The following is a 16,084-nucleotide window of genomic DNA, read 5'->3' on the forward strand; positions in this document are numbered from 1 at the left end:
ATCAGTGATACTTTAGGAAAATGAATTATGTCTTCTCTCTGCCTAGCTGCAGTGGCTGGTTGCCATGGAAATGTTACACAAGGTAGACCTTTTAGAAATTGCTAATGTTAATGTTTCTTCTTTGGAAGAGTTCATGTATTCATCAGAAATAAAGAGAACTTTAATAACAAAACACTGCAAATATCCTAGGAATAAGAGCTGTCTACTTATATCAAAGAAATCCAATTCAGCATCTCTTTTGCCCTGACCTTGACTGAACCAAACATCCCTCTTCCATGAACTCTGCAATCAGTGAACAGATAGTTGTTTTTTTAAAATTAATGTCAAATTTCATGTTTAATTACCATATGCATATGCTTAATTTCTGCTTTGTTAAATACTACATGGGGTCAGGACTGCTTTCCGCAGTTCTCTGCCTCCATAGATTGTCATTTCAAAAGTGTTTTTCTGTTTCAGGTGCACTCTACCAGCATCTCCCATCTTTAAAGCCATAATTGCTTGGAAAAATATAGTAAAACAATTCTTACCTTTTTTGACAATCTTTTATTGTCAAAATGTATTCTATGCATATCAAAGTATGTGATAATTACAGAATAATTTTAAAGGTATAAAATATTTTTTAAAAACTGAAAATCATCCTTGATCTCATCAGGTAGATATAAAATCAGGTAAATATATATATATAGTATATTTCATTATTTTTACATATACCATTTAGAATAAAATTATTCAAACTTTCAAGAATTTTTCCTTTTTTCTGCAAAATAACTTACAGAATATTAGAGTTGAAAAGAACTTTCCTATCAAATCATATAATGAGCTGCCCCCATACCATCTTTATCCACTTATATAAATTTTTTCCTCACATTTTAATTAGGTAGATGGTTGATTGGTTCATTAAAATGACTTTTATTGGTTTTTTAGTGACAATTTGATTGTGTGATGATTTTGTCCTAAATGACCAAAAAAAAAAAAATTATTGACCATCCTTGCTTTTTATTGACTACTTACCCCTGTATACCTCATACTTTAAGCCAAATAAACTAGTACTTGAATAACACTTCAAATGAAGGTACTTTAGGTTATAATATTTGCTATAGAATGGCCTGTTATCTTCATTGTTATTTCAAAGTCTCTTTAAATTTAAGCGATTGAAATGTGACTTTACTTAACAAATTTTGATTCCCTAAGTTACAGACTTGTTTTTAGTCTCTGACCACAGCAGTATATCAGTGGCGTCTTACTGCCGTACAGTTCATTATCAACTAAACTGATCTGCTAGGAAGCAGTTAATATCTATAGGACTCAGTACAATATGTACAGCAGTAATTACTTTCAGTCAAATTTTGTGTATAAAGACAAATATAGTCATCTGGCACCTTTAGGGACAAAACTGCCAACATATCATTTTCAGTTAGTATTTCCACATAGGAATTGTTGTGGATGTTGTTTTTAAAGTACAAAAGTTGGAGTTCCTGTCGTGGTGCAGCGGAAAAGAATCTGACTAGGAACCAGGAGGTTGAGGGTTCCATCCCTGACCTCACTCTGTGGGTTAAGGATCTGGCGTTGCCATGAGCTGTGGTGTAGGTCGCAGACTCGGCTTGGATCCTGCATTGCTGTGGCTGTGGTGTAGGCCGGCAGCTATAGCTCCGATTAGACCCCTAGCCTGGGAGCTTCCATATGCCATGTGTGGCCCTAAAAAGCAAAATAAATAAATAAATAAAAGTACAAAAGTTATGCATTATTTGTTTCTCTAGGGCAATTGTCCTCTAATCTTATTAAGAAGGTTTAAGAATTACCTGGAGAAACTAGAAGTGTAGGGATGAACAGATAAAATCTACTCTACCTAAAATAGATAAGCATGGTAGAACAGTGTAAACCAGCTATAATAGAAAAAATTAAAAAATATAAAAAATAAAAAAGTAAAATAGATAAGCAATGGTGATTTACTGTATGACACAGGGAATTATAATCAATGTCTTATAATAATCTATATTAGAGAATAATCTTAAAAAATGTAAATATCTGTACAAAACTGAATCACTTTGCTATACACTGGAAATTAATGCAATATTATTAATCAACTATAGTTCAATAAGGAAAAAAAGAGGATTACCTGGAGATTTTATTGAAAATAAAGATTCCTGGGTTATATCACCAGCAATTCTGGTTTAGTAAGTTTGGGCCAAGTCTTGGGAGTCTGTATCTTTAACAAGCTCCCTTTCCCCTACCCACCTGGAATTCTCTTAGAAGTGGTCCATTGGCATATCTCTATACAGAACACTGCTCTAGGGATTTGAAATAATTTATGAAAGTTCCTAATTTACTAACTAGAAATATTTGGGGACACAGAGGTGTAGGGCAAAAACTAAAGGGTATAGCTAGTCCAATGGGGGATGGAAATAGTTCTGTTGAACTGCTAATACCTGCCTTCATCACAGCAGCCTAGTCAAGAAAACAAAAGGCTATTATAATAAGTCAAATGATTGTCACAAATGCTTGAGGACCTAAAATTACTCAGCTGGTAGCCAAGCCAACCTCATACTTTGTCTTTTCTTTATAAATCCTAGAGTACAGCACTGAAAAAAAAATAGGTTATTCTAGGTATAAATGCTAGACTGAGAGGAGTGGGATAGTCCATACTTTTTTTAAAAAAAGAGAAATGGAGTGGGGTGGGTGGGTGGGAGGGAAGAGTGGGGAGAGGCGCCTAGGAAAATGGTAGAAATGAGAATCAAGGCTGCTATTTTCCCTCAAACTGGGCTTGGGAATGTAACCAGGTAAGGTATCAGGAGGAGACAACTGATAGACTGGACATTTGAGAAGAGATTTACAAAGGTTTTGACAGGATATAGGGCAGCCACAAGAGCTAGTGCAGTACTCCAGGGATGGTACCATCTGGAAGCTCCTAGCCTGAGGGGCAAAGAGTTAGCAGCTATAGAGAACTTTATAGAGAGAGTGGTTAGTAAGAGCTGTGACCATCTGTGGTCACATCAGCCCTAGGTCACTGTGCCAGCCCCAGGCAGATCTCTGAGGGAAGGAGTCTTGGAAAGAAATCATTGTTCTTCTGTCTTCCCATCTCATGTGGGAGCCACCTTTTGCAGCATTCCTCCTAGAACCAGAGGCAAGGGAAGGAGCCTTTGATAGAGTCTATACAGACCAGTCTTTCTAGACATGGAGGGAGAGAAGGGTGAAGAGTGAATGGGATTGGGAAGCAGGGATTGGTGGCAAACAAACGATATCCCTTCCAGGATGGGAATGGTTATTTCGAATCTAACCTCATGCTTCTTATGAAGACTCAGCCTTTTTACTAAAATGATTACATACCGAAAAGTTAAATAATAGAATATTTTGAAAGAATAAGCATAACATATCATCCAGAGGATGATGTGACATTTGTGTAAAACTATATATATATAGCATATATAAATATTTACATTATGTATTTATGTAACATATGATGTATTACAAAGTGATATATAAAATATGTGTATAAATATATATATTATATAAATATAATATATATATGGATAGACTGTAAATAGTAGATATTTAATCCATATTGATAAAGTCTAAGGGCTTAGTTGGCTAATATTCTCTAAAGACACACAGGCAGAAATACACAACACCAAAGTGGTCAGTTTTATATATTTTCACAAGTGAATAGAGTAATCAGCACCCAGATAAAACAGAACATTATAAGCACCCCAGCCTTTTACATCGTATAACACCTAAAATTTTTTTTGTTAAATGCATATACATTCTAGCATTTATTTGTCCATTCTCCTTTGGCTGACTTCCAGAATGTTCTCTAGCTTTTTACTGTAACAGAATTGCTGCAATAGACGTTCTTATGCATGTCTCCTTGTGTACATGGGCAAGAGTTTCTCTAAGGTAGAATTTCTGGATCACAAAGTAAGGGCACTATTAAATTTACTAAGTATCACCAGACTGCATTCTGAGAGAGTTTACCAGCAGTGTGTGAGTGTCCCATGTATTCACACTCTCAGAAATACTTACTGTCTTCAGACTTCTATATTCTCATGGATCTAGTGGGTGTGAAGTGATATTCCATTGCAGTCCAAGTCTGCATTTCCCTGATTATTGATGAAGTAGAGTATCTCTCTATGTGTATTCTCTCTTTAGATTTTCTTCTGGTGAAATTTCCTTCCATACCCTTTGCCTCTTTCAGCTATTTTGTCTTTTTCTTACTGATTTATAAGCATTCATTATTAGTGAGAATAATAATCCTTTGTAGGCTTAGTACATTGCAATTATCTTCTACATTTTGTAGACAATTTTTTAATAAAAGCTTTACAATCGAAATAGTCAAATTTATCAATACTCTCTTAAAATAGTTGGGGATAGTTAATCTTCTCTAAGAATTCTTTCACACCCTAGGTCATAAGTATTTTCTCAATTTTCTTCTGTATTGCCTTTTCTATAACTTTAGTCCATCTAAAGTTGTCTTTCTTTGTACAAGAAAGAAAAAATTCCTACCATCTAGGACAACATGGAATGACCTTTAGGGGATTACCTTGTGTACCTTAAACGTACATACACAATTTCCATATTTATTCTACTCAATTTTTAAAACTGCTTGTTTTCTTAATGAATACTTACTAACCTTTACGAAAAATAAAGTTGGCTTTCTTTGGTATATGGTGGTATGAAATAGGGATTTGTTTTTCCACCTAAATAACTCATTTTCCCCTCACCATTTCTTAAATAGTTATTTTCCTGCAGATCTGTTATTTGCTACAGAATGAATATCAGATTTCCCCATATGCAAGGGTATGATTTGGGTCTCTCCATTCTGTTGCATCTCTCTGTTTGCTGACTCTACCAATATCCTATTGTCCTATTATTATAGGTATTTTCTAACTTTTGTTGTGGATTTTAATAAGTTTTGTAAAATCTTTTCTACATCTGTTGAGAAATCATGTATGTTCTCCTTATAATCTTTTTAGGTAGTGGTAACTTACTTTATTAGATTTTCTAATAGTAAACCATCCTTAAATTCCTGGGGAAAATCTAACTTGTACATTGCTGGATGTAGTTTGTTAATATTTTCTTTACTATTTTCATCAGTGCTCATAAATGAATGTGGCTTTTGATTTTCCTTTGTTTTTTGTCTGTTTTCAGTAGCCAGTTTATAATAGTCTCATGAAAAGAATGTTCCTTCTTTTTCTGCCTTTGGACCACTTTATATAAAACTAGAGATACCTGTTTCCCTAATGTCGAATGAAATTTGACTGTAAACCTTCTGGGCTTGAGATATTTTTAAAGTAAATATGATCTACCACAATTCATTTTTTAAACTTAGTGGGTATATGAAGGTTTTAATTTCTTTTTAATCATTTTGGTTGGATAAATATGTGTCCATCTAGGTATTCAAACTTTTAATCTCATTGTTCCTAGTGTTTTCCTTTTTCTCTAAAACCATCGCCGTATCTAGTTATGTCTGTTTTTTTCAGGGAGAGTATTCTGATCACACCTCTTATTGCATTTCTTGATTAATTTTTATTAATTTTGTCAAAGAAATATTTGCTTTTGTCACTCCTATTTATCTTTGTTTAATATTATATTAATATATGTTCCTATTTAATGTTTCTTTTTTTTCCATACTACTTGGGGTTTTGTTTACTTTTTTTTTTAACCTATTGAAGTAGATGCTTATTTCATTATTTTTCACTGTTTCCTTTACCCCGATATAAGCCGGTAAACCTCTAAATGTTCCTCTTGTTCCGTGTTATCTGCATCTCACAAGGTTTCACATATGGAGTCATTACCATTCTGTGTAATATTTTTAAAATTCTCATTACAACTGTTTATTTGACCCATAAGTTGTTTCAAATGTACTTCTAAATTTGCTAACTGAGGAGTTCCCGTCGTGGCGCAGTGGTTAACGAATCCGACTAGGAACCATGAGGTTGTGGGTTCCATCCCTGGCCTTGCTCAGTGGGTTAAGGATCCGGTGTTGCCATGAGCTGTGGTGTAGGTTGCAGATGGCAGCTTGGATCCCACATTGCTGTGGCTCTGGCGTAGGCCGGCAGCTGCAGCTCCAATTAGACCCCTAGCCTGGGAACCTCCATATGCCATGTGAAGCGGCCCTAGAAAAAAGCAAAAAGACAAATAAAATAAATAAATAGATAGATAGATAAATAAATTTGCTAACTGATTAGAGCTATTCGATTTCTTTTTGCTATTAATTTCTCTTGAAATTCAGTTATGGTTGGAATACTAACTAGGTTTATGTGAGATACTAAGTTTTAAGTTTCTTTTGAGATTTAATTTGTAAACATTTCAAGATTCAAGAAAATAATGTTAAGTGTATTATTCAGATCTCCTATATTCTTACTAATCTTTATATGTTTTATTATTGCTGGAAAATGTATGTTAAATACTTACTTTATTAATACTTAAATATTATTTTTTTGTGTTTTTCCTTAGAGGTCTCTTAGGTTTTGCTTTAAGTATTTGGAAATATTCTTCTTAGGTATATACATGTTTAGAATTAGCGTAGCTTCCAGGCTAAATTTTTCTTTTTAACTTTATGTTGACTGTTTTTATGTCTAATACTACTTTTTGCCTCAAAGTTTATTCTTATTATTGCTACAGCAACTCCCTTTTAGTTGGATTTACATATCTATACCCATTCTCTCCTTTCCTAACCTTCTGTGCCTTTAAATTTTAGAATTTTGTTTTGTAATTAGCATGTGACTAAACCTAGTTTTTCAAATCAAATGTGACAATTCTTGTCTTTTATCCCATGAATGTGTTTAGTATTTATTTTGATAACTGCAATTTGGGATTTATATTTTCCGTTTTATTTTATGCTTTTTATATACTCTACTTTTTAATTTGATTTCTCTTTTCTTTTCTTCTCTGTCTGCTAATTGATTCAGTTTTCTCCAACCCCTTTTTTCCTTCTATTGGAAGGAAAGTGTCTATTATATGACTGTCATTAAAAGTGTAACATGGGTACTTACCTACTGAAGTCAGAATTAAGGGGAATTTCTGTCATTGCTCAGCGGAAATGAATCTGACTAGCATCTGTGAGGACACAGGTTTGATCCCTGGCCTTGCTCAGTGGGTTAAGGATCTGGCATTGCTATGAGCTGTAGTGTAGGTGGCAGATGCAGCTCAAGTCCCGCATTGTTGTGGCTGTGGTGTAGGCCAGCAGCTACAGCTCTGATTTGACCCCTAGCCTGGGAACCTCCACATGCCGCAGGGTTCAGCCCTTAAAAAAAAGACAAAAAAAAAAGTAAAATCCCAATGTTTCAACCCCAGTCACTCTCTGCCTTATTATGTACTGTTCTATACACTTGTGAAAACATTAACACAATCAAGATAATGAACATACCCATCACCCTTTAAAGTTTCCTTGTGCCGTTTGTTATTCTTCCCTTTCCTGACCCCTCTCTTTCCTCTTTCACAGGCAACCATTGATCTGCTTTCTGTCACTATAGATTAGTTTTCAATTTTCCAGAATTATATATCAGTGAAAACATACTCTTTTTCTGATTCAGTTTCCTTTACTCAGCGTAATTATTAAATATAGAATAGTTCTCTCCTTTTTATCACTGAATAATATTCCATCATATAGCTGTACCACAGTTTGTTGATCTACTTCCCTGCTGATTTGCACTTGTGTTGTTTCAAGTTTGGGGCCATTAAATTTTTATAAAGTTCTTCTCCACTCAAAAACTTAAAATTTTAATTTAAAATGACAAAAAAACCCAATTTTTTTCTAATACTATTATGGTTTTATATTTTTATATTTAAATCTTAACTCTTCTTGATTTTTATTTGGTGAATAAAATATGCTAATTTAAAATGGGATAAATTAATTTTTTCTGAGAAGTCAGTCAATTATGCCAATATTATTTATTGACTAATGTATTCTTTGCACTAATTTGATTCATGACCATGAGGACAAAGGTTTGATCCCTGGCCTCGCTCAGTGGGTCAGGGTCCTGGCATTGCTGTGACTGTGGTGTAGGCTGGCAGCTGCAGCTCTGATTCAACCCCTAGCCTGGGAACTTCCATATGCCACAGGTGGGGCCCTAAAAAGAAAAAAAGAGAGAGAGAGAGAGAGAGAGGGTTCGGAGAGCCTTCCAGGCTAGTGACCACGTGGAAGAGCTAGGACAGTGGTGAGCATGGAGAGGGCATGGACCCTCCATGCTCTATCCCCATGCCTCACTCTATGCATCTCCTCTCTCTGACTGTTCCTAAGTTGTATCCTTTTATAACTGGAAATCTAGTGAGTACATGAGTTTGCTGAGCTCTGTTAGTCTCTCTAGCAACTTAATCAAACCCAAGGAGGGGGTCACGTTAACCTTTGCTTTGTAGCCAGTCATTCAGAAATACAACTAACAACCTGGACTTGCAACTGGTAGCTGAAGCCTGAGTGGTGGGGGTTGTGAAAGCCTCCAGTCTGTAGCAGGTAAGTCAGAAGCACTGGTGTCTGAAGTGGAGTGGGGGTAGTCTTGTAGGACTGAACCCTTAATCTGTAGAATCTGACAGGGTGTCCAGGTAGGAAGTGTCAGAATTGAATTAAATTGTAGACATTCAGTTGTCCAGGAAATTGTTGGTGGTGTGGGAAACACTCCCTCCCCACCTCCACACATTGAAACTTGGTGCAGAACACAAAAGAGAATTGCCTTAAACTTATGGATTATCTGGGGGGAAATGGAAATCTTTATAACATTGAGTATTTATTCCAGTGATTACAGTGTCGACTTAAAAAAATGCACAACTTAAAAGTTGAGAGTTAAGTTTTATTTGAGGCAAAATTAGGACTTAAGCCCAAGAGACAGCATCTCAGGTAGCCCTGAGAAAACTGCTCCAAGGAGGCGAGAAGGGGGGAGCTAGGATATAAAGGAGTTGTGTTTGTTGTTGTTATTTGACAAAGGCCAGGGGGTAGGAACAAAAGATTTACAGAAAGCCAGATATCTCAAATTAAGGATTTTCCATGGGAGGATGCAAAGGTCTGGGTTTACTGGAATCACTCCTTTGATATTCACCTCAACTATCAGGCCAGTATTTGTTTCCTTCCTGAATTCCCTCAGGGCTCACCCGCTCACTCTTGGAAGTAGCTGCACTCACAGAGGAATGTGACAGCAGTCCAGGAGGCAGTATTTCAGATAGCTCTGAAATATCGCCCCATAAGAGGGAAGGGGAAATACCAGGGTATCTGTGATAAAGGTAAAGGGGAGGTGCCTGCAGCCATGCACACATTTTACCAAAGTTTGCTGCTGGCCTTGTGAAGGTTACTACTAGTCAGGAGGAGCAGACATCAATCTCTATGAAGGATTTTAGTGTTTTTCTAGTTGTGCGGAGGTGCAAGAAGTGGGCTCATAAAATCTTCTCCTGAAAATAACTCTCATAGAGGCAGATGGCAAGTGCCAAACTCCAGTTCACAACAGTTTGTGTCTTTGTTTATTAAGATTTTTTTTTAATGTTCTGCAGTATTGTTTATAACAGTTTCCATCTTCATGTATTACTTTTCTGTTTTACAGTGCAGTTGGTGTTGTAGGCTAATTTTAGTGCCTGTGGAATTTTTCCTGGTATACCCTGATACTGGTTATTTCTTTCAAGGGTTTATAAACCATAAGATAGGACAATGATCAAATCTTTGCTGACTGTTAGAAATTTCCTACCTAAAGTAATACCAACTGATGCTAAATTGACCTTTCTGTCCACTACTTTATCTTCAGCTTGTTAGGTCAAATATTATTTCAATTCAAATATGCTAATAAGTTATATTGTCAGTTTCATTCCCCATCTTTATACTCCCAATCCATGGCATTATATCTATTTGTAGTAATTTTGAATTGGCCCCTTTAAATTTCCATTTTCAAAATGTTTATTGCTTGTATGTACAAAAGCCTTTGATTTCATCATCTTTATTTTAAATCCATTTCTGAAATGTGTCAATTTACTTAAATAAATTAAAACAGATAGGCAGGTAAACAAAAGAGCATATAATTTCAAGTCATGCCACAGGCCAAGAAGAATATTAGAACAAGGTGAAGAGACAGTTAGTAGGAGAGTGAAGCCTTTTGACAAAATTGTTAAGAAAGACCTCTCTGAATGGATGATGTTGGACCAGATCCCAGATGAAGCTTAGGCTAAAGAGACAGAAATTTCCACACAGAGAAAAGCTCTGAAGCAGGCAAAAGCTTGATGTATTCAAGGGTAGTAAGAAGATCAGTATGAGTGGAGCACAACTGCCAGATATATCCAGATGAGTCCAATCAGGAGGGAGAAACTGCACAGTTATTTGAACAGGGCAAGTTTAATTTTTCTTTTTTTTTTTGGCCATGCTCACAGTATGTAGACGTTCCAAGGTCAGGGATTGAACCCATACCACAGCAGCAACCTGAGCCACTACAGTGATAAGGCTAGGTCCTTAACTCATGAGCCACCAGGGTACTCCAAGGGCAAGTTTAATATAGTAAATTATTAGTGTAATACAGGATAGGGGTATTAGAATAATGAGGGAGAAGCAAGTAAGAAGCAAAGAGAATTCTAAAGAATATAGAAATAGCACATATAATAGAATCTTCGCCAACCTTGAAGCTCAGACGTAACACTCAAGGAAGAACCCCTCTCTCCAGGACTGAGGTTCAGACCCTGTTAAGACAAAGTCATGTCTCATTGGATGGCAGAGAAGTCACCATTATGCTAGATGAGGGGGAATTGCTGGAAATATGCCCTCTAAAACTTACCAGAAATCCAGAATGCTAGGGAAATCTACTCATAGGGAGATGTCTTAGTCAAGGCACTTTGCTTAGAAAACTTCCAGAAATGGCTTGTTTCAAGGGAGCTGTTGGCCTCTGCATGTTGCTGGTCACTGAGTATGGTAAGAGCTAGGCACAGGAAGAACTGTGATTGCAGCAGGAGCTGTTGCTAGAAAAAAACACCCGGTTTGCTGAAGCTGCACATTGGGGAAGCCATGTGCACTGCAGGAGCTCAACATTTGACAAACACAAACACTCCAGAAGCCTGGTAGTAGAGATGCTATGCATGCTGCATGGATGTGTTGGGAAAATGCACCAGAACCAGGAAGGAAACTTCTTTTCCTCTTGCAACACCTCCATTCCGTCTACTTGCAAAGCTTAAAGTTGTGCCAGCTGTCAATGGAAAAATATTTAAGGGAATCAGATCCATTTTCAGAGCAAGCAAAAAAGATGAATTTGGAGCTGAGAGGTGATAAGTAAATGTCTGGCACTCTAGGGCAAGCATGATAGAGAATGAGATTGGAGTGGTAGACACAGCCAGATTATGCAGGTCATGTTGGCCACTGTAAGGAGCTTGCATCTTTTTCCTAAGTGTGATTTAAAGATTTATTGAAAGGGTTTGAACAGAGGAATGGAGGAACAAGAGAAGAAGCTGTGAGACCAGGAGGAAGTGCAAAAACCCTAATCAGGGATGTTCATGTCTGTGGAGTTGATGAAAAGTGTTTGGAAGGAGAATCTATTTGACTTTCTGATGGATTGAAAGTTGCCACGTCATTGATGTTGCAAGAGTATTCTAGTTTCCTGGGAGAGGGATAACTCTAGCATTACATATATGGTAACTTAACTGATTATAGAAAGCTTCTCTTCATATGACTGACCACTCAGTTAAATAATAGTATCATGGCACCTTGTGGTTGAATTTTTACTTAGTTTGCTACTTCAATTAAAATATTCAAGAATATTAGACCCCAGGATAATACCGACATGCAAAACTATTGTAAAATAGGCAATCGCTTCTCAACACACCAGACAATTCCAATGAGAGTAAAGACAGCCATGTAGGATATGTGCTTTGATAGTGGAGTTGAAAGCCTATGAAAATGGTTCACAAGACACCAGACCTGGTCTGTGTTTGTATATCTGAACTTTTTACTGCACTCACAGTAAGAAATATATTTCACTCGTGACAAATACGTGAGGTAAAACAGAAGTTCCACCAACCATGAAAATCCTTACTCCATTTGTTTCATTCTGATAGTTTTTGTTCTAGTTAACATTTTAATTGTAGTTATATCATTTTGAATTAATTTTTCAATAATGAGTCAGAACCTTCAATTCAAAAAATATGAGTCTGGGAAGTTAAGGAAAACCTCTCCTTCTCTCAGTGGCTGCATTTTTTGCTGAAGCTCTTCATGTGTGGGTGGTATATTTGCTAGTTGATAGCAGGGTATAAAACTTTCCCTTTTGCATCATTTAATTCAGGAAGAAATTATTCTTGGGGTTCATTTCATATTTTAGATTTAAGATTCCATTTTGGATTCCAGAAGCTCTAAGTTTGTAATTTATCATTTATTGTCTATTATTCTCATCGCACCATATGTTCCTCAAGGAGAGGAAGCTAACTTTACTTACCTTCTTATCCCCTAAGAACGTAGGATAGTGTAAGATACATAAAATGCTGAGCAATTGCTTAAAACTAATTTGTAATACAGTTAAATTGAGCACTAAATGATGAATTTATTGTGTGTTTAAATTGAATAGTAGAATTCCAGAATTGTGAGATTTTCTTTCAAAGATAGTTTTGCTGTCATTTATACGGATATATGATTTCAGATATTCAAATTTTCCTTTTTTTCGTAGTATAAATTTTGTTTGTTTAGTACTTTGCAGTTTCCTTGGCTTTTATGTAATATTATCAAATTGAAATTAAAATAGCCCAATGAAGTACACAAATTTTTTTTATTAAAATGTTCAGTCAATTTCTGCTGTACAGCAAAGAAAGTACACAAATATTACCACCATTTCTATCAAGGGAAAAGTCAACCTGATAGCTTAAAATGAAAGAAACATTGTGATCTGAACCTCATCTGTTTCCTCAGACTCTCATCATTGTCTACCACCCCCAAATCACTTACCAACCATGCCAAGTGCATATGATTCTCCCCCACCCACTTAAAACTCATGATTAAAAAAAACAAAACAAAAACCTCGATGCTTTCATAGGCTTTCTTCCCTCTGACTGAAGTGTGGATCCACCCTCTTGCCCTGTCCACAACTTTGCCTGGATAATGGCCACCTATCCTTCAAAACTCTCTTCCATGTAGTGTCTAGCAAAAGTGAAATGAGCGAGACCAGTTGGAAAGAGAGAAAAGAAGATAAGAGATAAGTGAATGAATAAATGAACAAATGAGAAAAGCACAGCTATAAGCCATGTTGTGCCATCCTTGGAATGCATGACTGCCAATATAATCATCTTCTTTCTGCCATGGGAACAGGGCCTCTCTCGTGATACCTCCATGCCAAAGGTCCCGCTATGCCACCTACTTTGACGTTGCTGTTCTTCGCTGCCTACTCCAGCCCCACTGGTCTGAGGAAGGCACTCAGTGGTCTCTGATGTACTATCTACAAAGGCTGAGACACATGTTGGAGGAGAAGCCAGAAAAGCCCCCAGAGCCAGATATTCCTCTCCTGCCCAGACCCAGGAGTAGCTCCATGGTGGCAGCAGCTCCCTCGCTAGTGAACACACACAAGACCCAAGTAAGAGAAACTCCATTGTCATTGGAACCAACAACTTTGGCCGTAACAGATTATTTTTTTTTCTTCTGTGCATCCAGTTTATTTATCCCAACACTGACTATTTGATTGGTGGGTTATTCTGATGCTGTTATCCTTTCCTTCTCTCTTTTACTGCTGCACCCTCTTGCTGCTCATTAGCATTTAATTGACCATTCAAAGAAGTGCTATCTAAATGCCCCTTACACACACTAATCTAGAATAAGCCTCTATTGATCCGGAATAATGGGAAATGGGTCTTCTGGCTAATCTAAGCACTAGTTAATAGAGAGTTCTCACATATAATCTGTCAATTACCAATATTATATTATTACGCATGGTACTAGGCTTTTATTGAACATGATTTAACCTCCTTTGCTTAGCTCAAAATTTTCCAGTGCCTCAATGTCACCATTAAGAATATTGTTTTTTGATGTATAGTCTTGCTATTTTTTTTTTTTATAGATGTTTGGAGGAATAAACTGACTGTGTACTGATGTGATGACATCCTCCTGAAAATCACTTCTGGATAAATGAAAGTTCTAATATCAGCTTGAATACTTGTTCTTCCCCTCTTTCTCATTAACGTCACATGTTGAATATGTAGAGGAAAATAGGATTCACTGTGTGTTCCAGTTGTGTGGGTTTACTTAAATGTGAACTGAAATGTCTGAAAAATGTCTGCATATTCCGAAAATAAACAGCACTATCAGAATGAAAAGGATATATGCTCTGTTTTAGTAGCCAATGATCCTGCCCAAATCCAGTATCTTCTTTGGTGAATCATTAAATGGAAAAACACTTTTAAAAAAAAATTAAAAGGGTAAAATAGATACTCATCCCCCCCCTCCATTTTCTTAGCTTTCCTAAATCTAGAGCATTGTGGTCTTACCGTCAAAAACACCACACTGAAGTTACAATTACTACGAAATGTATCTCTACATCCTTGATCTTTCAACTGTCTTTATTATCTATTAAGGATCTCACCATGAAGTGTAATGAAGAGGAAAAATCTCTCAGCCCTGAGGCCTTTTCCAAGGTTTCATTGACCAATCTACGCAGGTCTGCAGTCCCAGATCTTTCTTCAGATCTTGGCATGAACATCTTTAAGAAGGTAAGTAGAACCACTTATTGTCTCTGACATTTTGATAATCGAAGAAATACAAACCAGTGCATGAGATGCTCCTGATTGTGTTGTAGAGTGGGTGGGTTGGGGAAGGGTCCTCTCAGCAGAGGTCCGCTTTGGCTCGCAGCATGACCTTGCATAGCATGGCCTTGGGCCAGTCCCTTAGAGTGTGTGAGCACTTTCCATTATGCATATTATGTGGGGTTGTTCAGAGCTCAATTCTGAAACCATGTGTAAAGTGCTTTTAGCAGTGCGGTAATGATGATAACTTACATTTGTATGGTTCATCTCATTTTACCAAGGACTTTATACAAGTAATTTGCATGGAATCCAACGAGATTTTTATTCTCCACAATTTTCACCTAAGAAACTAAATCTTACTGAAGTTCTTAGAGTGATGCGATCATCGTGGAACATTTATTCTTCAAGTCATCTTTGTTTTTTGTTTTTGTTTTTTTTGTCATCTTTGTTTTAAAAGCAACAAACCAAGCATTGTTAATAAATTAGTAAATCCTTATCACTGATCCCCTAGGTTTATTACTCTCACTTCCCTTTGTGACAATGTAGGTTTCCATTCAACCAACATTTTTTGAGCATCTATAAGAAGCTAGAACGTTAAAGATGGAGAGTTAAAAAAGGAGTCTTTATGCAAATAAACTGACTTGGGAGTCAGTTGATCAGAGTTCAAATTCCAACCCTGCCACTTACTACCCATATGATGCTAGCCAAATGGTATCAGTTTGTTCATCTGCAAAAGAGTACATAATACACTTCCCTCAAACAGCTATCAGGTTTAAGTGAAATAATACATATAAAGTCTTTATTATGCCTGGCTGGCACTTAGCAAGTACTCAAAAATGTTAGTTATTATTCTCAAAAACAAAGAAAAGAAAAGAAATAAACCTGAGTCTTAGAAATTTTAGGTAGTTTTCGAAGGATTGAGTCCAAACTCGAAACTAGATCTTCTAACTAAATAGTTCATGCTCTTATGAATCCACACTCCACCTCTTTTTCTATAAGTAAATGGAAAATAATGAATAGAAAATAATGTATGTAGAATAATATATGTGTGCTGGCATATTTTTCTCTTTTGTAAAATGATTAGTTTATGCCAATGAAAAACACAGAACTATTTATATCTGTGAGCTCCAAGTGTTGCCATGTAAAGTAGTCCTTTGCCTTCATTGAAAATACAATAATAGACAATGGCTTTAGTTTTCTAAAAGTGTCAGTCAGGGGTGGGGGAGGCAAAAGAGGTTTTCAGTACTGATTGCACGTGAGAATCTTTGCTGAACTTTAAAAATTCAAGTGCCCAGGCCTGACCCTGGACCCAATTAAGCCACAATTGCTGAAGGTTTGGTCCAGACATTGATATATTTTTAAAAGCTTTCCAAGCAATTCTAAGCTCTTAGTTATACTGGATCTTAAACGTATTTGACGG

General features: G+C 36.4%; 1 protein-coding gene across 3 annotated transcripts in view; it reads left to right on the forward strand.

Moving 5' to 3' along the window:
* UNC80 (unc-80 homolog, NALCN channel complex subunit) overlaps positions 1 to 16,084 on the forward strand; it is a 223,869-nt gene that overhangs the window by 29,904 nt on the left and 177,881 nt on the right. For all 3 annotated transcript variants that reach the window (XM_047773388.1, XM_047773387.1, XM_047773389.1), the window contains exons 8-9: positions 13,241 to 13,502; positions 14,497 to 14,631. In XM_047773388.1, coding sequence (XP_047629344.1) covers positions 13,241 to 13,502; positions 14,497 to 14,631 — 397 coding nt within the window. The remainder of the gene's footprint in view (positions 1 to 13,240; positions 13,503 to 14,496; positions 14,632 to 16,084) is intronic.

The sequence above is a fragment of the Phacochoerus africanus genome, chromosome 3, assembly GCF_016906955.1.
Source record: "Phacochoerus africanus isolate WHEZ1 chromosome 3, ROS_Pafr_v1, whole genome shotgun sequence".
NCBI classification, from domain to species: Eukaryota; Metazoa; Chordata; class Mammalia; order Artiodactyla; family Suidae; genus Phacochoerus; species Phacochoerus africanus.